Source organism: Telmatherina bonti (genome assembly GCF_933228915.1).
Source record: "Telmatherina bonti genome assembly, chromosome: 22".
NCBI classification, from domain to species: Eukaryota; Metazoa; Chordata; class Actinopteri; order Atheriniformes; family Telmatherinidae; genus Telmatherina; species Telmatherina bonti.
The window spans coordinates 5,543,061-5,564,136 of NC_136631.1; the positions used below are offsets into that span (position 1 = coordinate 5,543,061).

Sequence of the window (21,076 nt, forward strand, 5' to 3'; positions counted from 1 at the left end):
TTGTGCTAGGCTGTCTACAGTGTGTGTGTGTGTGTGTGTGTGTGTGTGTGTGTGTGTGTTACTTACCCTAGCTTTAATAATTGTAGGTCTTGGGTCCAGGATGCCTTGCATCTTCCTCAAAGCAGGAATCACAAACAGGTTACATGTGACCACAGCAGACACTGGGTTGCCTTGAGACATAAACAGAGGAATGAGCTCGAGTTACTCCTGTCGGCTGTAGGAACATAAACCGCGAGGCAGAGAATAAACATCCTGATCAAACAATAAATTAACGCCTCGCTGCATGCATGAGAAGGACACTTCGGAAAAATGTTTGGGGTGTTTATGTGTATTAAAATACATTAAATTAATGTGATATAGAAAGATTTTTTGGTAAAGTTTTGGGTTTATTGAGAAATAAAAATTATTTATTTACAGAAATAATAAAATAATTCATAAATTAAAAAATAAAAGAGAAATATTACAACCAAAACATAATAAAAAATTTAACAATTAGATTCAGAGAAATACCATCTAAATAATGATTAAATATTAAAACAGATATATTAAAAAAAAAATTTAGAAAAAAAATAAAATAAAACAAAATAAAATAATCACATGAAGACAAATGCAGTTTCAAATTGGACAGAAGCAGTGTGTAGCAAGTTTGGTAAATAGTTTATGTAAATCATGTCACCTGGTAAATAAAGAAACCTTCCAGGTTTTACACATGACGGCTCTACTCACCTGGCAGAGCAAAGATGAGCTTCCGTGTCCCATCGATGTCGACGGTGGCGAAGGTTGTAGGAAGACTAGAGGCGGAAACACACGCAGGATATTCGTTATGACGCAACACAATCAGTTTATTTAGACTAGAAACAGAAAAAATTGTAAATAAAAACAATTTAAAGCACTTTAAGCACACATCCATCCAAAACATTCTGCACTGCTTCCATCTTCATCTTCAGGAAATGTTGAGCTGCACCTAAACATTCCCTGCGTCGCTGTCTGAACCACATTTTAGTCCATCTGCATGAGTCAGAGGTCAGGGATGTACCGGGGACCAAGTATGACCCCAGTCTGACCGAGCGATCATTTTCATAGCTAACAAGCTGCAGCCGGCAGTTCTTAATTCTGCTCGATGCAACAAAACGGCTGGTTTTTAAATGACTTGTTACCATGACAACAAGGGGACTTCTAGCCGCGTTGTTAGGTTTGTAGGCAAAGAAGCGTTTTCTGTCCAACTGGAGCTGGATCTGAATCTGCTCGTGTGTTTGCATCTCATTCCGTTGCCACGGCGCCCTGCACAGACACCACTTCCAGCCGTGCAGAGAAAAGACCGTGTGTTAGATCCCCCCCGTCCCATCTCACCCTGGCTTCATGAAGACTCGACCAAAGTGGATCTGAGCATGAAGATCAATATCCAGCACCTGTTTCAGGTAGTCCTGATACACACAAAGAGAACAAGATGAGTCTGAACTGCTTTCCGTCTGCCGCAGCAGACTGACATGAACCAGATGGGGCGTTACCTTCTCTCCCATGGACACGCCCCCTGAGGTTATGATGACATCAGCGCGACTGATTCCCTCATGCAGAGCAGACAGCAGGTCGTCAGGGCTGCAAACACAGGTGAGAAGCGTCAGACTGGACTTTATTAATGGAAAAACTGGTTTTATTTCCCAAATTGTGCAGAACTGCATCTGCTTCTGATCCATGCAGATGCAGTTCTGATCCATGTTCGGTTTGGTATTTGGATCCGTGTTTGGGTCTGTTTTTGGGTCCATGTTTGGATGTGGTTGGGGTATTTGGGTCGGTGTTTGGGGTATTTGGGTCGGTGTTTGGGGTATTTGGGTCGGTGTTTGGGTCAGTGTTTGGGGTATTTGGGTCTGTGTTTGGGTCTGTGTTTGGGTCTGTGTTTGGGGTATTTGGGTCGGTGTTTGGGTCTGTGTTTGGGATATTTAGGTTGGTGTTTGGGTCAGTGTTTGGGGTATTTGGGTCAGTGTTTGGGGTATTTGGGTCTGTGTTTGGGTCTGTGTTTGGGGTATTTGGGTCGGTGTTTGGGTCTGTGTTTGGGTCTGTGTTTGGATCTGTGTTTGGGATATTTAGGTTGGTGTTTGGGTCAGTGTTTGGGGTATTTGGGTCAGTGTTTGGGGTATTTGGGTCGGTGTTTGGGGTATTTGGATCTGTGTTTGGGTCTGTGTTTGGATCTGTGTTTGGATCTGTGTTTGGGGTATTTAGGTTGGTGTTTGGGTCCATGTTTGGATCTGTGTTTGGGGTATTTGGGTCGGTGTTTGGGTCTGTGTTTGGGTCCATGTTTGGATCTGTGTTTGGGGTATTTGGGTCAGTGTTTGGGGTATTTGGGTCGGTGTTTGGGTCAGTGTTTGGGGTATTTGGGTCAGTGTTTGGGGTATTTGGGTCAGTGTTTGGGGTATTTGGGTCAGTGTTTGGGGTATTTGGGTCAGTGTTTGGGGTATTTGGGTCAGTGTTTGGGGTATTTGGGTCAGTGTTTGGGGTATTTGGGTCGGTGTTTGGGTCTGTGTTTGGGGTATTTGGGTCGGTGTTTGGGTCAGTGTTTGGGGTATTTGGGTCAGTGTTTGGGGTATTTGGGTCAGTGTTTGGGGTATTTGGGTCAGTGTTTGGGGTATTTGGGTCAGTGTTTGGGGTATTTGAGTCGGTGTTTGGGTCAGTGTTTGGGGTATTTGGGTCAGTGTTTGGGGTATTTGAGTCGGTGTTTGGGTCAGTGTTTGGGGTATTTGGGTCGGTGTTTGGGTCTGTGTTTGGATCTGTGTTTGGGGTATTTAGGTTGGTGTTTGGGTCCATGTTTGGATCTGTGTTTGGGGTATTTGGGTCGGTGTTTGGGTCTGTGTTTGGATCTGTGTTTGGGGTATTTAGGTTGGTGTTTGGGTCCATGTTTGGATCTGTGTTTGGGGTATTTGGGTCGGTGTTTGGGTCTGTGTTTGGGGTATTTGGGTCAGTGTTTGGGGTATTTGGGTCGGTGTTTGGGGTATTTGGGTCGGTGTTTGGGGTATTTGGGTCAGTGTTTGGGGTATTTGGGTCAGTGTTTGGGGTATTTGGGTCGGTGTTTGGGTCTGTGTTTGGGGTATTTGGGTCGGTTTTTTGGTCTGTGTTTGGGGTATTTGGGTCGGTGTTTGGGTCTGTGTTTGGGGTATTTGGGTCGGTTTTTGGGTCTGTGTTTGGGGTATTTGGGTCGGTTTTTGGGTCTGTGTTTGGGGTATTTGGGTCGGTGTTTGGGTCTGTGTTTGGGGTATTTGGGTCGGTGTTTGGGGTATTTGGGTCGGTTTTTGGGTCTGTGTTTGGGTTGATATTTGATTCCCAGATATATTTCATTGTGTCCCATCTGCTGTGGCGTCGTGCACATCGTCTCACATGTAGCTGGATATCAGCTGCCTGCTCATTCATTGGTCAGCTGAGCAGGAAACAAACAAAAACAAAATGACAAATAAACTCTGTGACTGTAAATTCAATGGAAATGGTCATACTTGTCTCCAACGATGCCGAGGTTGATGGTGGGGTATCCGTGTTCCTGGATGGTGGCCAGGAGAGTGGAGCGGTTGGAGTCTCTGATCTTTCCCGGGTGGAGATCATCTTCTGGATTCAACAGCTACAAATACGCAGATCCATGAACTCAGAGGCCAAACTCAGGGGAGGAACCAGGACTTGGCAGTGTGTTTCTACCTCGTTTCCAGTGGACATGACGGCCACCACGGGAAACTTGTGCACGCTGACCTCCGTCACTCCCACCGTAGCCAGCAAACCAATCTCTGACGGGCCCATATGAGTCCCTTTAGCCAAGACACACTCCCCCCGCCGGATGTCATGGCCGATCGGCCTGCAAACACACAAACGCTCGTAAATAAGAGCCGCAGCATCGACTGGAATCAGCTTCCCCTCTGCTCACTCAGTTGCTGCCTTACCGGATATCCTGTCCAGGCCGAACCTGGACCATAATCCTCACCTCCAGCTCCTCTGTGCCCTGAAACGCATAGACCACCACCATCATCATCACCACGCTCACTCCAGAAGCGAACCCTTAAACAGGCACATGAATGAAAAACAGGCTCCTACATCCTCAGACTCCCTCAGCAGCTCCGTGTCCTCCACCTGGACCACGGCGTCGGCTCCACAGGGGATCGGCGCTCCGGTCGTCACCCTCATCACCTGACCCGGCATCACTGTGTGGGTGGGCTGCAAAAACACACAAAGGTTACTGAAGACAATGCAGATCCCTGCAAAAGTCAGCTTCTGGCAGCGGTGAGATTTATCCATGAGCAGCTGCATTTGGCTGCTTTTCTCACTCTGATGACGCCGTGATGCCTTCAGGGACCGTGACGGAGCAGTAGGACGACAAGCCGATGCAGCGTTTCAGATGTTTGGACAGGTTTGTTTTTTTTACATGTGTTGACATTTATAAACTGAATAATAACAGGTGATAAATGGGTCGTTTGAAAAGCGTCGCGCAGCAGGACAACAGGCCTCATTCAACAGTCCTATTTATTAAGTCACTACATATTTCTATATTTGTTGTTTTTTTAGTTTAGTTTGTTTTTAAACTTTTTTTGCTGCCAGTCCAGTCATGAAAGGCGCCTGGTATTAAAACATATTACATATGAACATTTTATTAAGATTGTGGCATTCATGAATTCTAGTTTGTATTTATTGTCATTTGTATTTATAAAATACAAAACCAGATCAGGTTTTTTAGCTAAAAAAAAACCTTACAAACAAGACATACCAACATTCAAGTTATGTCTTATCTGGACAAAATCAGCCTTTTGCTTGGAAATCAGTAATAAAATGACAGTAATACTATTTTGTCAGGTTTTCTATAACTTACTGAATGTTCTTTGCCAGATATTGCAGATCAGGTCCTTGTGTTATAATTTCTCTCAGTGGCAAAATTAAACTATTTTTCCTTCATTTTTCTTCTTCAAACCACTGATGCAACGGACTGAACACACACCAGATTCTCAGATCCACCTGCAGAACGTGGTCTTCAACAATCCGAATTTACCGAATTCAACCAATTAGTTTAGGGGACAGAGGTAATGTCCAGACCTCCTGACCAGCCACAAGACTCCCCTCGAGGTTTTATTTAATCACATCCCATCGTTCAGTCATCGCTGCATGCTAAATGGCGCTGGATGATTTCCTTTATTAACTGTAGATCGTTTTACCATGTAAAGAGATAAAAATTAATTCTTTAGTGCACCACCTGCCTCTTTAACCACCATGATGCTGCTCCTGATGCGTCCATGGACCAGACTGCAGGATGCTGTCTGAGTTCAGGACTAGTTTTTGACCCATTGGTACATAAAGCTGCTTTATATGATCTGATTCTTACTCGGATTATTAATAAGCAAGTTTTCGCTTCATAAATGACCAACAGGTTTTGGTGCTCATCCTTCATTCTTTAATCGCTTATTCTAATCCGTCTCTGCACATGGACCTCATGGCCTGTATGGACATTTTTGGGGCGTTTATATGCAAATTAGGACCAGCTGGTCCGTCTTTTAACATGTGGACAGACGGACGTCTCCTAAAGTCTGTGGACCAGTTGTGGAAAACATCCCAGAGCGTCAAACAGACTGATCCCCATAGCAACCAGCGCGCACTGAAATCTCTGATAGTTCGCTTACAACCGGTTTCATTACCGAGCTGCTCTGTGCCTTTAAAATAGATCAAAATAGCACCAAACTACATCATGCTGTTCTGTGTTTCATTTTGTAACGAACGAGAATACTTTAAACGTGTGGTTCACGTTTGGAAGACTGGAGGCAGAGGAGACCAGCGGGGTCTTGATGGGAGGGAAGAGAAGCAGGGCAGGAGCCTCGAGGAAGACATGGAGACGCTCGGTCGAGCCTCCGCCCAGCGTTGACTACAACAGGCCTGGAAGTCACAAACAGCTCAGACTAAGCAGTTTTCCAGACTGCATATTGTTGTGGATCTATTTTCTGATCCGGTCACGCAGTCGTATCTGGTTCTGAACGAGCTGCTCTCCCGTCTGGTACCACTCTGGCTTTTACTGTGCCGGACTGGACCGGCTGCGTGTGACGAACGGGAAGGGAGACGGAGTAGAACACATGTTTATCAGTCACGGCCCACTCATGGAACATCTGGTACCAACAAGTGGAAATATACGAACGTGTTTGTGATTCTGATGAACGGTTTCCTTTCCTACAACTTCAGAACACATTTAGGAGGAATATGTTGGTGAATGAGGCCCAGTGCTCCCAGGACCAGAGGATGGGTTTTATGTCCCGATACGTTGGGACGTGTGGGAGTGGCTGAGAGGAGTTCAGACTGAGTGAATGCAGTGTTAACAGCTGTAAGCAGCTGCTCTACTGGCGTTAATGTGTTAGAGCTGACCTGTTGTCCAGCCTGTGACTCCCCCATGATGAAGCGATCTCCTGGGCCGTCAGCAGCTATGGGTCAACGATAATTATGGTAATCAAGTTAATTATGGAAATTAGAGCACGGCTATCTGATTATTCCTGTTGAGCAGGGAGGAAGGATGCAGCACAGCTGGAGAATCTGCCCTTTCATTTAGATAAATAAACAGTGATGAAGTCAGAGATGCAGAATTTTGATGATATTCTGTGTTTCTGTGAAGCATCGCTCTCCAGAGGCTGAACAAGCGGACTCACCTCGGACGGCGTAGCCATCTTTAACCGAGGCGGGGAACGGAGGAAGGTTGTCTTTGGCATAGATGTCCTGAGCGAGCACACGACCCAAACCCTCTGCAGAGATCAGTCCCAAGCAGTTAAACACTCGTCTGAGATTTACACGCAGCAGCCGTTCATCTAAAATCGTTTTTCCATCTTAGAGCTGCAACACATTCCAGAGAAGGTTGGGAATGTTCCCGCTCCTCCTCCCAACACTTTAACCAGCTTCTCACACCGAGCAAACTCAGATGAAGAGGTTCTGGTGTCACTTCAACCAAACATGTCTTCAAGTGTTCAACTGGTCAGGCCTGCAGGCCGGCCGGTCCAGAACCAGAACCGTCCTCTTCATCAGTCCTGCTGCAGGATGTGGATCTAAACCGCTCTGATGTCGCTGGAAGAGATGTGGTCTTACAGGCTGCAGATGTTCTGACCCGGTACCGTACCGTCACAGCACCCTGATCCAGGTCTGTACCGTCACAGAACTATGATCCGGTTCTGTACACGGCACAGAACTGGGCTTGTGGACTTGGTACTGCTCTTTTCTTCATGTCTTTCAACACAGAACTGACTGGTCCAACCACAGTTCGGGTCTCCACTGAGTTCTGGTCCACCCCAGAAGCCTCAGAGTCCGGAGAAGTGGACTCTGGAACCCTGGATCAGGTTGACATGCGGCTTCAGTAGAACTGTGACGGTTCTGGATGCAGGTCTGTCTGCAGGACCAGAGACCACCTCCTGACTTACTGGTTTCATGATGGATCCACGCGGCAGACTGGAAAGTAAAACTGAGACAATCCACCCCTTCATCCTCTCCGCCCCATCAGAACCGGCCTCTGATCCGAGCCGGCCGGTTGTCCCACCGGTTGACTCACCTCTGTAGTTTATCACCTCGATTCCCAGGATGGGCGTCATCTCCAGAACGGTGATGAAGGCTTTGTCCATGGACGTCAGCGGGAACGGGGACATGCGGTGGCGGCGAGCCACTTTGCTGATGTCCACGGCGCTGTGGCCTAAACACACAGCATGGAGAAAACACCGTGAAGTCCCTGAACGTTCCACAGTTACAGAAGCTCCGCTCAGGACGCTGCTGACTTACTGGCTCTCAGGATGTTCTCGTTGCTGCCACACCGAGACTGAACCTGCACACACACACACACACACACACACACACACACACACACACACACACACACACACACACACACACACACACACAGGTACTTATTATTAGTGTGGAAACATGAATATTTTCTTTAACCTTTAATGATGAGCCGCTGTTACGGCAGGTTAAATAAGTGAATTGTGGCGGTCGAAGCAGTGGCTGTTTTCAGGAAAACGCTGCATCAGTGAGGAGGTTGTGGTGGCGTTCGCCTCATTTCAAAGCGCCTTGTTACGCCGATGTGATGCAGAAACAGAAGCAAAACACAGAAAACGTGATTAAAAATCCAGACGAGATGCTGAGCCGCATCTTTAAAATCAGTTTAACATGAGAGTCAACGCTTCGCAGATGTTAACGAACTTCTCTGCAACACGTCCGTGACAACAAACCCTGCAAAACGTCAGAACGCAGGACGATTTTCATCGCCGCGGTTCAGCAAAGGCATCGCAATCACAGGTTTTCTCTGGAAAGTGACTGAAAACAATCCCTGAGTGAAACTATTTTTATTAAACCTTAAACTGGTAAACTGGCCCAACGTACTGGGGAGGATGTGAAGGCGCCACAAAATCCGTCAGTCATCCTATGGCAACTTTATCTGTTGCCATGGTTACCTCTCATTGTATAACAAAGGAGCATGAAACAACATAAATAATCAAAATTCGCAGCATTTAACAAACGCTGGACTGGATTTTACACAATACATTTTAATAATCGGGCCAATAATGTGTAATACCCGGTTGTACCAGCAGGTAGCGCCTCTTGCGTTTTTTCGTAGATAAACTAACAGGTGTGTTTGCTTTTTGTCCAGCCAATCAGATTCAGCTACGCTGATAAAGGCAAATTAAAAACGTACAAATTAAAGCCCGTTAATCCTGCAGCTTGTAGAGTTCGCTTTCTCATCAGGAAACCACGTAATTCTCCAAACGATGTGAAGCAGAAACTGACTTCTAAAGGTTTCTAAGAAGGTTCCGGTTGGTATGGAGGGTTCGTGCGTGCGACGGAGAATCAACAGCCTTCAGCACATCAGAAGAACACATGCAAAGCAACAAACCCTCCACTTCAGGCTGTTAATCACGGTGCAACATAAACATCACACTCTACCCATTAAAACAAAGAAAAACTGAAAAATCTGTGTGAATTCAACTAAAAACATAAAATATTTAAACTAAAGCTTCACTGAGAAACTTGAAGATAATTCCAGGATAATTAGAATTTCCTGTAGCGTGGACTAACTGGGACACTCTTTATGTGAATGCACCACAACTGAAGTGTTTTTATTCAGCCTTACAGTCCCATTCACTCCCATTCAACACACAGGTCATGTGACTTTTAGCTCTGCAAGCATGACTCTGCACCGTGAGGAAGACTATGATAAAACAGCTAAACTGAAACACTGCTGGGAGTTAAATCCGAGAGTTTCTTCTTTGTTTGACCAAACAACTGGAAAATACGGTGAAGAAGAAGAAAGTTACATGAGCAGAAACTCTGCATGCACACATGCATGCTCTGAATCCCAGACAGCAGCAGGGAAAAAGTTCATGCATGTTGGTCCGTCTGCTGCTTCGGGTGCTGGCAAATTTGCAGCGCAGTGTGTGTGCGTGTGTGCAGGCTTGTGTGTACCTTGGGTGTCGGGCATGAGGCGGTGGAAAGGCGGGAGGTCGCCTGTGTTGCCCGCGGTGACTCGGAGGGGGTGGAGCTTAAAGAGGCCGAATCTCGAGGAAGCACCTGAACGCCTCGAGAAATGATCGAGTCCGGGATCTACAGACACACGCACACGCACACACACACGCACACACACACACACACACACACACACACACACACACACACACACACACACACAGACACACTTAATGCTAGTCCAGTGATAACTGCAGTCGTCTTACTGGCAGATGAAGCTTCTAGACTCATCGTGCTCCTTGTTGCAGTCCATCATGATTTACTTCCAACAACACAAGATTTTATAGAAAATCTGCAGCTTTGAGTCTTTCAGGAGCATAAAACTAAGCTCAACTTGTGCAAACTCTGCATAGAAGAATTACATGTGAAGCTGAGTTACGGGTGTTTAATTCATCTCAAAATGGGCTTCATCCAAAATATCATGAGATGAACCTGCAAAACCAAACAGACACTTTACTTTGAGCACAGGCCAAGCAGCAACCTCCTGCAGTTAAAAGTGAAGCCTATGTAGAAGTACATAAAACCGCAGTTCCCCCTTCATCCACTAGGGGCTGCAAAACAGAACGAATCCCCATAGACTCCCATGTTAAAAAGATCAACTTCACGGCAGAAATAAACATGTTTACAGCCTGGTACAAAAATCCATTTTAGGTTTAATAGGTCAGGTTTACATTCATGACAACTGTGGGGGGAGTGAATTTTTTTCTAACTCACCCGCTTAAAGTGGACTAAAGCTAAGTCACGTTGTTAACTAGCTAAAAACCGCGGTTGTTCTACGCTCTTCTTACTTGAAGCGGGAGATTGGGTACATGTCAATCAAAAGTACATGCCCCTAAATATCAAGATTAAATGATTTTAAACGGCTTAGAAAAAAATTCACTCCCCACACAGTTGTCATGAAGGTAAACCTGACCTATTAAACCGAAAATGGATTTTTGAACCAGGCTGTAAACGTGTTTATTTCTGCTGTAAACATGTTTATTTCTGCTGTAAACATGTTTATTTCTGCTGTGAAGTTGGTCTTTTTAACTATGAGGATTTGCTCTGTTTTGCAGCCCCTAGTGGATGAAGGGGGAACTGCAGTTTTATGCACTTACGCATTGGGTTCACTTTGAACCCAATGCAGGTTCAAAGCGGGTTGAATGCTCCGTCCATCTTTCAAATACGGTCTATTGCATTGTACCACATATCCACACCTGCATCCAATGGGACTCGCAGCGCCACGACCACGACCTTCCTATGACGTCCTTTACTGTCTGATTTTGTGCGTTTGATGTTCTCACTCTCAGATGTAAGTCGCTTTGGAGAAAAGCGTCTGCTAAATGACTGTAGAATAGAACAGAATAAATGCGTCTGCCCTGGACCTCCATATTGTCCGGCTTTTGTCAGCTCAATCTTCAGAAATAAACTAGTAATTTTTATTTCATAAATCACTAATTTTCCTGTATTATCACAGAAATCTCAAGCCTATATTTAAACTATGTACAGTTTTCATAATTATAAAAGCCAAAAAATAGAAACTTATGAATTGATGGTGTTGAAGCATCCTTCCTGCATACTTGGATGGGATCATCCTACCTTTTTAAGTACAGTAGCGACTTTATGGGTTAATTTATACTGTAAGAGCTTTACAGCTGGATCTCTTTGTGACTTCTTTTGTGAAATAAACTTTAGTTTTATATATATTTTATAGTCAAGACATCTCACCTTCTCTAATTTATTCAGGATGTGATTTCTGACCGTACCTACAGTATCAGTTACTATAAAGGTTTAAAGGTATAAAGGTATTCCACAAATATGTGGATTATTGATTATGTGGATTATTGATCTTTAAACAAACTATTATTCATAATTACACAAAACTATGAATATTATAAAAAAAGAAGTGTGATATTCTGTCAGATATGGCGGCACAGATCGACAGATAACCCTTTAAATTCAGCCCAGGTAGCACGTTTCAACAGAACACCGGTGTTCCATGGAAACGCGCAACCCTGCTGCTTGTCTTTTGATCTGTGCTGCTATCAGAACAGAATCCAACACTTATTTTTCATAACATGCAGGTATGTGCAATCAAAAATAGCTAGTTAAAGAACATTAATCACAGAGTTACTGTTACTAGCTACTTTTTTTCTGACTAGCACAACACTGCTCAACTGCAACAGCATCATGTTTATGATTACAGCTCCTTCTGCTGCCAGTCAGTACTGCAACATCCACTGGCCAAAATATTTACAACTAATAACCATATGAACCGTCAATTACCAGGTGCTGCTGTTGGATCTGTACAGCTCAAGCCTGGAACCAGATCTTAACTCTTTCAGCTCAGTCCAGAAACACTAAACTTTGGAGGTTTTCACCGAATGCTGGACGTTTGTGCTGAGAATAGAGGTTTAAGGCTTTGCAAAAAAAAAAAAAAACGCAAATGCAAATTAATTTGAAAAAATAAGTGATTTTACAATAGTGGTTGCAAAAATGTAGGATTTCTGAGCTATATGGATTAGCTTTATTCATAATAGAAAAAAATCTTAAGATTATCACAACCACAAATATTAAAGATTATTCTTCATGTTTTGCTTCTATCACACGTCTGGACCTTTTTATTTGAAAGCACAGCTTTTGAGACAAGTTAAACACCAAACTTTTATCAGTTCTGGGACAATCATATCACTCGGGAGCTTTAGCTTTTCATAACACGAGGTTGGAAAATCAGAAACGGTGCTTGATAAGACCCAGGAACCAACCTTGACATCAGTGTGTGGCACATTCACATGAGTCTGTGTTTCACTCAAATCATCCCATCTTTTGATTAGTTATATAAGAAAATATCCACAAAAAGTTCCCATAAACAAATTAACTTTTGCTTTGAGCAAAAAAACAGTGACTTAAACATCCTAATCTGGAACAGAAAAAGCATTTGAACTGAATTAGACACATTACAGTCACATGGTGGAACATCTGGGGGGTGTAAAGAGTCAGCAACATCTAACATATTTCCTTGTGTTTTTCCAAAATCTAAACTAAACTGTTCCCTGGAGGACTGGAAGATGCTGAAGATAAGGCTTAGTTGTGCTACAAATGGATGCAAACACTTTCATCTGCATGCTACAAATGCTTGTCTGTAAAGAGAATCAAGCAGCGTCAAGCAGCATCGTTCAGCCCCGTGCAGTACTGTGCAGCATCGTGCAGCATCAATAACACTGGAGATTTAAATAAGCTACATGTTAACTAGCTAATACACAGGTTGAATCTTACATTCAGCATCAACATGATCTCTCAGTGTTCCAAAACCCCAAGTTTCAGCAATAAACCCTAAAAACATCCCGCTTTTCTACTTCCAGCAGTGTCCCCTGTCTGCTTCACCACTGCTGGGGAAAGTGAAGGAATTTAACCCTGAAGCTAGCTGCAGCTTCAGCCAGGACCAGAAGTTTACAGCTGTTTCTGAATTTTCACTGAAGCGGAGGCGGCAGACCAGAGCAACACGATCACTAAACCCTCCCAGAAATGTTGCTTCAGGAACAAAAAGCCCAGACGGAGAGACGAGGAAAACAACTGGTTTTGTTGTAGCTGAACGCTCCGGTGGGCACGGCGTTTTGCTCACGTCGCAAAACAGCCGCCACACTAACGCAGCCTGAGCAGATTCGGTCCCGACGTCTCTCTGACCCATTTTCTCACCGTCCAGCTGGACAGTAACACGAAAGCCCAGACAATGTTGGAAATGCAACAGTTTAAAAAAAAAAAACTTTTGTGACATCATGATGATGTCGCGACTCTTCGAATAAAAAAATAGACTAAAAAAACAAACAAACATCTAAATCTTCCATTCCTGGTATGAGTTTACACCAGTTTAACCAGAACCAAGATTTTACTCCACATTAGCGAGTTGATGGTGATGTCATCCGGCTCCATTATAACCTAGTTTCCCAAAATAAACCCCATTTTCAGACAACTGAGACTTTCATGTCTCCCACTCAGCAGCAGTAAATAAAGAAGTTATTTCATGTTTAGCATAAACAGCTTTTACATTAAGTTGGCGCCGCGTTGTTACTTGTTCCGAGTCTGGGCTTGAAAAACTGAACCTGCTAGCAGCTCTGCTTGCTTTAGCGCCGGTGTCTCACTGGAATTCTAGATAGGGAAGACCTGCTGTTAACTACAGAAGCCTAAGGACAGCGGTAACGGCGCATTAAAGAGGAAAAAACCCAGATTTTTGTTAAATAAATCATCATAAAATGTAATTTTGGATTCATTGATGAATGTGACTCCAAGCAACACAGAAGCTCTTCAGCTAAGAAAACAACAAAGTGATGTGGTGTAACAAGAAGCGTTGTGGAGTTTACTCAAACTGAGGACGATCTGGATGAGCAGATGTGAGGAAATAACAGGCGGTGAGGATGAGGAAGAGGAAGAGGGAAGTGTCTCACCTGCTGGTCATGAGTACAGGTGAAATGAGCAGGAGGGGCGGGGGTGTTTCCAGGCAGGTAGGGAGACCCTTTAGCCATGACCACAGCATGGCTCGTCTGATGGACACACAAACACACACATGCATGTGGACACATACACACACATACAAATGAGGCGAGATGGAATAAAGTAACCAAACATTTTAACAAGACAGCGACTGATCCAGAACATTTTACGTTTCTTTACATTATCAGACTTTCTGGCCTTTCGGGTCTTTTTTTTCCTGTTTTTGACCTCTGTTCTGCTCGCTTTCCTTCACATGGAGCAAATTTTACATGAGAAAGAGTCGCTCCTTAATAGATTTTAAATTCTAATTTAGATTTTTCTTAAAGGCAAGAGGACAAAAGATCATTTCAGATCATCAGACGACAAAAAGTTCTCTTCCAAAATCTACTATAACACCATCACAGATTCATTTTTTCCTCTTTTTTATGCTCAAATTGCATAAAAAACTGTCTTCATTCCGTACGTTTACATGGAGTTTTAATTCCTGTTTAATTCTAAATAAAAGTTAATTCCGCTTTAAGCTGATGAAAAACGACCATGTAAACACTGAATTCCTAATGCTAATTTCCATTCAGAATTAAACTTAATTCCGACGTAAGCGGCTGGTTTATTTGCATTTTAATTGCGAACTATTTAATTCCTCTGTCATGTAAACCTTCATTCCGCTCTAAGTTAACTCCGGTCGTTCTGAGCATGCTCGTTACCTTGTCCTGTCCCAATGACGCACGTTGTTTCGCCTCCCGTGTTCGGTGGTCTATCTTTCTTCTCCTTCTCAGTTGCTGCAGAAAGTGAGGTAGTATGCTCGTGTTGAGCTGCTATTTCACATTTAGAATAAAAATAGCGGTGAAACTGGTACTTATTATGTAGTTTTTACAAGTTACGACTGAAAAGACGAGAAGCAGGGAGCTAACTTTGTTTATTTCCGGTATATGTCATACGTCACGTGTACCCTCTGTCCAATCAGAACCCTTCCCAACCCGCCGCTCTGAAGAGGAATTAAGTCAGGACGTGTTTCATGTAAACATTTATTCGGAATTATAATATTCATGTAAACTCGTAAAAAAATAAGTGAATTCCAAATTATTAATTCCAAATTAAAAACACTATGCAACCGTACCCATTAAAGTGGTTCAAACAGAACTTTATGAGCTAAAAATGCTGCAGTTCTGTGGAAAATGATGTCTGACTGTTGCCTTCACACTGAGTGTTGCATCTCTTTGGGAGGGTTAAAGGTCGTGGAAATCAATCTGGCCTGACCTGAATCGTGATATAAATAAAAGTAAGGTTGATAAGTGTGTTCAGAATGGGAATCTAGATCTCCGATTGGCTGATTAGATCAATGACGGAGCTCCTGCTCTGTCCTGCTGCTGCGATGACACGATTTCCTAACAGCCGTTGTGTTTCTAGTTAAGTGGTTACCTGGTTAACTGGTTACCTTGGCAGCAATGGCAGCTGCGGTGATGTGGGAGGAGCCGTGCTGGTGGTGGTGGTGATGGTGGTGGTGGTTGTGCGCGTGCCGCCCTCTCCGCCGGTCCTCCTCCTCCTCCTCGTCCTCTTCCTCGCACTGGGTGCCGCGCTCCATGGTGTGTGTGTTGCTGTGGGTGTTGCTGTGTGTGTTGGCCAGCAGGGAGGAAGGCGAGGGCAGCTGCTCCAGGGCGGTGTGCGTGGATTTAACCCTGACGGAGGCCTCGCGCAGCAGGTCGATGGCGTGAGGCAGAGCAGGCAGAATGAACTGAAAACACTCCTGCAGGAAATAAAACAGATTGCAATCATTTCTGAAGCATTTTGACCTTATTAGACGACAACAAACAGAAATATTCCATAATCTTTTGCTCATTTAACGTTAATCCAGACCAAAGGTCTCAGACGGGCCGTGTAAACTCCAACAAGCCAAAACATCCACCTGTAAAAGTTAAATAATAAAATATTCTGAGGATTTTTGCTGCTTAGCTGTTCTGCTTTATTCATTTGTTGCATAAAACTAAATAAACTGCTAAATATTTACAGCGTGCAACAGACTGCAGGTCCAGGTTTTACTGCAGGTCCAGGTTTTACTGCAGGTCCAGGTTTTACTGCAGGTCCAGGTTTTACTGCAGGTCCAGGTTTACTGCAGGTCCAGGTTTTACTGCAGGTCCAGGTTTACTGCAGGTCCAGGTTTTACTGCAGGTCCAGGTTTACTGCAGGTCCAGGTTTACTGCAGGTCCAGGTTTACTGCAGGTCCAGGTTTACTGCAGGTCCAGGTTTTACTGCAGGTTCAGGTTTTACTGCAGGTTCAGGTTTTACTGCAGGTCCAGGTTTTACTGCAGGTTCAGGTTTTACTGAAGGTCCAGGTTTTACTGCAGGTCCAGGTTTACTGCAGGTCCAGGTTTACTGCAGGTCCAGGTTTTACTGCAGGTCCAGGTTTACTGCAGGTCCAGGTTTTACTGCAGGTCCAGGTTTTACTGCAGGTCCAGGTTTTACTGCAGGTCCAGGTTTACTGCAGGTCCAGGTTTTACTGCAGGTTCAGGTTTTACTGCAGGTCCAGGTTTTACTGCAGGTCCAGGTTTACTGCAGGTCCAGGTTTTACTGCAGGTCCAGGTTTTACTGCAGGTCCAGGTTTTACTGCAGGTCCAGGTTTACTGCAGGTCCAGGTTTACTGCAGGTCCAGGTTTTACTGCAGGTCCAGGTTTACTGCAGGTCCAGGTTTTACTGCAGGTCCAGGTTTTACTGCAGGTTCAGGTTTTACTGAAGGTCCAGGTTTTACTGCAGGTCCAGGTTTACTGCAGGTCCAGGTTTACTGCAGGTCCAGGTTTACTGCAGGTCCAGGTTTTACTGCAGGTCCAGGTTTTACTGCAGGTCCAGGTTTTACTGCAGGTTCAGGTTTTACTGCAGGTCCAGGTTTTACTGCAGGTCCAGGTTTACTGCAGGTCCAGGTTTACTGCAGGTCCAGGTTTTACTGCAGGTCCAGGTTTTACTGCAGGTCCAGGTTTACTGCAGGTCCAGGTTTACTGCAGGTCCAGGTTTTACTGCAGGTCCAGGTTTACTGCAGGTCCAGGTTTACTGCAGGTCCAGGTTTACTGCAGGTCCAGGTTTACTGCAGGTCCAGGTTTTACTGCAGGTCCAGGTTTTACTGCAGGTCCAGGTTTACTGCAGGTCCAGGTTTACTGCAGGTCCAGGTTTTACTGCAGGTCCAGGTTTACTGCAGGTCCAGGTTTTACTGCAGGTTCAGGTTTTACTGCAGGTCCAGGTTTTACTGCAGGTCCAGGTTTACTGCAGGTCCAGGTTTTACTGCAGGTCCAGGTTTACTGCAGGTCCAGGTTTACTGCAGGTCCAGGTTTACTGCAGGTCCAGGTTTACTGCAGGTCCAGGTTTTACTGCAGGTCCAGGTTTTACTGCAGGTCCAGGTTTACTGCAGGTCCAGGTTTACTGCAGGTCCAGGTTTTACTGCAGGTCCAGGTTTACTGCAGGTCCAGGTTTTACTGCAGGTCCAGGTTTTACTGCAGGTCCAGGTTTTACTGCAGGTCCAGGTTTTACTGCAGGTCCAGGTTTACTGCAGGTCCAGGTTTTACTGCAGGTCCAGGTTTTACTGCAGGTCCAGGTTTTACTGCAGGTCCAGGTTTACTGCAGGTCCAGGTTTACTGCAGGTCCAGGTTTACTGCAGGTCCAGGTTTTACTGCAGGTCCAGGTTTACTGCAGGTCCAGGTTTACTGCAGGTCCAGGTTTTACTGCAGGTCCAGGTTTACTGCAGGTCCAGGTTTTACTGCAGGTCCAGGTTTTACTGCAGGTCCAGGTTTTACTGCAGGTCCAGGTTTACTGCAGGTCCAGGTTTACTGCAGGTCCAGGTTTTACTGCAGGTCCAGGTTTTACTGCAGGTCCAGGTTTTACTGCAGGTCCAGGTTTTACTGCAGGTCCAGGTTTTACTGCAGGTCCAGGTTTACTGCAGGTCCAGGTTTACTGCAGGTCCAGGTTTACTGCAGGTCCAGGTTTTACTGCAGGTCCAGGTTTACTGCAGGTCCAGGTTTACTGCAGGTCCAGGTTTTACTGCAGGTCCAGGTTTTACTGCAGGTCCAGGTTTACTGCAGGTCCAGGTTTACTGCAGGTCCAGGTTTACTGCAGGTCCAGGTTTACTGCAGGTCCAGGTTTACTGCAGACTGGAGGGCAGAAAGTGTTGCTTGTTGCTCGTGAGCGGATCCATCAGAGCTGCAGCATCACAGAGGAGAGCGCTGAGCTGCTAAATAATCATTTCACATTCTGGTTTTCTTTTCTTAAACTCAGCTCATCTTGGCTGAAGAAGTTGCAGCGTTTCTGCTCTGAAAGCCGTCTGCAGGGGCGTCCCGAGCTCAGAGAGACGCTGATGGCGGTAGCCTAGTGGTGACCCCCCCCCGGAGCCTGTCCTCTTCCCCCCACACAGAGGCAGATGGCTGCCTGTCCTTGAGCCGGGTTCTGCTGGAGGTTTCCTTCCTGTTAAAAGGGAGTTTTTTCCTTCCCACTGTCGCCAGTGTGCTTGCTCAGGATGGGAGATTGAGTTGGACTCAACTCAATCTGTTGGTTTCCTTATATAGGCTGTTATGAACTGGCCTTCATTATGTTTTCTTCTCTCTCTGTAAAGCGTTTCCTGAGCGAGATCCTGAACTACCCGATGGCTTCCCAGGCGCTGGGAATACTGGGAGCCCACTGGTCTCTGAAAATGTAAAAATCCAGAGGATTGATTTCATTATGTATGAAATAGAAGTACAACTTCTTCTTCTTACTGCAGCTTCTTACGGAGCTGCTGGAGAGTCTAGTAGCAGTCGGATGGACGAGTGACAAGGCATGACGGCTGGGGTGAAAGTAGCCCCGGATGCTGCTTCTGGTGGTGGAATATTTAGAGTCGACCGAACAACATAAAAAATGTGTTTTTATTACTTTTGTTGCTCATTAGCAGACCGGGACATGCTGAACCTGAAGCTGTCGTCTTTTTTCTTGCGCAGTACCTCCTCGCTGCAGTTTCAAGTACATTTTTTCCCTTTGTGAAGTCATAAAGTCCTACCTGTACGAGTCAGTGTGTACTAGGGCTGCACAATTAATCAGATTTTGATCGTGATCACGATTTTGGTGGTCACAATTAAACAAACCTGATTGTCAACGATATTTACATTCAAAATGCGTTGTTAAGGCTTCATTATGCTGCCTAAATACCAAGCGCGCACATCATACCAGCAGCCAGTTAAGTATTGTTGGATTGGTTGGACATTTGAAGTCCGCATTTTTCCTGTTGCAGGTAAAACGGATTGTTTGGATTAAACAGCTGATTGAGGTGGTAAAAAATACAAACATTTTTACAACAAGTCGTGATAAAATACACGAACATTAAAATGTAATGTAGAGTTGGCAGGTAGGTTGTTTACAAGTGGTGTATTATAAATACATGTTTTTCCAGACACAACGAATGATCGTGATTAATAATTGTGATTACAATATTCCTCAAAATAATCGTGATTATTGTTTTGGTCATAATCGTGCAGCCCCAGTGTGTACTGAGGGAATTCAAGCCTTTTAGAATTCTAACGCAGCCGGCTATATGGGGTTAAGTCTCGGGGTCGTACCTGTGAGCCTTTCTTGCTCCCTGGAAGGTTGATGATCAGAGTTTTACCACGAATTCCACAAACAGGCCTGGAAACGATGCAGAGGGAAGACGGTTACAGCAGCAGAAGATATCACCAACATGAATGTGTCTGGAAAACAACTGTCTTCACCTGGACAGCATGCCCAGAGGTGTAACGTTGAGCGATCCCATCAGCATGGCCAGGGCCATTCCTGGGGCCTCTCGCTCGATCACCTCCCTGGTGGCCTGGAACAGAAGCACGAGGACTCCAGTGTTAGGAACGTTGAGAGTGAAGACGTGAGCATAACCAAGTAAACCTCCTCTGTGATTATTCATCTGTTCAGTTTGACACACTGCAGCTTTAACTTCCCTGGTTTTCACCTGCATCTGGTCCTGAAGTCATCAGCTCCAACAAATTCAGTTCAGATGATGTGCAGGGTCTCCACGCGGCCATGCAAAGGCCTTATGTTCACATGGCTTCATTGTTAAACAAAACGTTTAACCCGGTTAGAGGGTCTATTTCCTGTTCAGGGAAGCAACACTGAAGGCTTTGTACTTTCAGGAACAAAACCACCGGTTTTTTGTCAATTCATTTCCTAAACAAAGCAGGATCCAAAGCATCACGTGTTTTCAGACTGCTGCTCCGCGTACGCTGGGACGTCCACGCGTTCATTATGAAAGTCACCCTGCAACCTTCAGCTGAGTGTTTCCCACTTGTTGTTCCCGTTGTTGCTCTGCAGCCTCCCAAAGCTGAGAAGCTGCACTTTCGTGTCGTCTCCTCCCCCCCAACCTGGAACATCACTTTATAGTCGATTCATGCTTCCCAGCCCTTCATCGCATGCTAGCAACTGGATATCAACACTTGTTGTTTTGAACGCATGCTGATTGGCACAGTGAGTAAATCTGTTTCTACATGTATCCATACATACTGAGCAGTTGGATAGTTTACGTTTCCTCCGTCTGCAGAGGCTCGCTGCTCTTCAGGACACGTTGAGATGGGCTGGGAGATAAATTCATTTGAATGGATGATGATTTTTTTTTCTCCCTTTAATCTGCATCAGTGTTTTTATTTATAGACGAACTTTAGAAGAACTTCTTGTCCATGATGGATTTTACTGAAATGAGGGAGCTGTGTGGATGAGCTGCAGCCTTGCCCATGACCGTCGGTGCCTTTCTGGGTTTCCTAATTTATTTGGATCACTAAATCTGACTCTATAAAAGGTTTGTATGAATAAATAGAAAGTTTAAGGTAAACTTAGCAGGATTTGTCTGCAGGTGTACCTCAGGTGTAACATCTCGCGGTGCAAAGCCAGTTCCTCCAGTGGTGAGGATGAGATTCAGCTCCTGTTCATCGCACCACTCCAGAAGAGTTTCCTGCACACGTAAAAACACAAAAACAAACTAAACAACAGCAGAAAGCATCTTTTTTAGCTCAGTAGTCACATCTGGATTTACACTGCTGAGTATTTTACAGCTGCTTTTCTACGTTAGACTCCATGTCTGGTTCACGTTGACCTCTATCGCACCAGGACATGTTGAAATTTTAAT

General features: G+C 44.9%; 1 protein-coding gene across 2 annotated transcripts in view; it reads right to left on the reverse strand.

Annotated features, from left to right (window-relative positions):
• Positions 1-21,076, reverse strand: part of gphna (gephyrin a) — a 33,181-nt gene that overhangs the window by 6,987 nt on the left and 5,118 nt on the right. Inside the window, exons 4-21 of one of the 2 annotated variants that reach the window (XM_079262117.1) lie at positions 20,810-20,902; positions 19,680-19,774; positions 19,530-19,596; positions 15,401-15,709; positions 13,920-14,015; positions 9,439-9,576; positions 7,756-7,798; positions 7,532-7,669; positions 6,645-6,737; positions 6,367-6,422; positions 4,066-4,185; positions 3,915-3,973; positions 3,676-3,829; positions 3,480-3,601; positions 1,509-1,596; positions 1,351-1,424; positions 727-791; positions 67-170 (exon numbers count right to left, since the gene is read on the reverse strand). In XM_079262117.1, coding sequence (XP_079118243.1) covers positions 67-170; positions 727-791; positions 1,351-1,424; positions 1,509-1,596; positions 3,480-3,601; positions 3,676-3,829; positions 3,915-3,973; positions 4,066-4,185; positions 6,367-6,422; positions 6,645-6,737; positions 7,532-7,669; positions 7,756-7,798; positions 9,439-9,576; positions 13,920-14,015; positions 15,401-15,709; positions 19,530-19,596; positions 19,680-19,774; positions 20,810-20,902 — 1,914 coding nt within the window. The remainder of the gene's footprint in view (positions 1-66; positions 171-726; positions 792-1,350; positions 1,425-1,508; positions 1,597-3,479; positions 3,602-3,675; positions 3,830-3,914; positions 3,974-4,065; positions 4,186-6,366; positions 6,423-6,644; positions 6,738-7,531; positions 7,670-7,755; positions 7,799-9,438; positions 9,577-13,919; positions 14,016-15,400; positions 15,710-19,529; positions 19,597-19,679; positions 19,775-20,809; positions 20,903-21,076) is intronic. The other variant, XM_079262118.1, reaches the window with a different exon arrangement.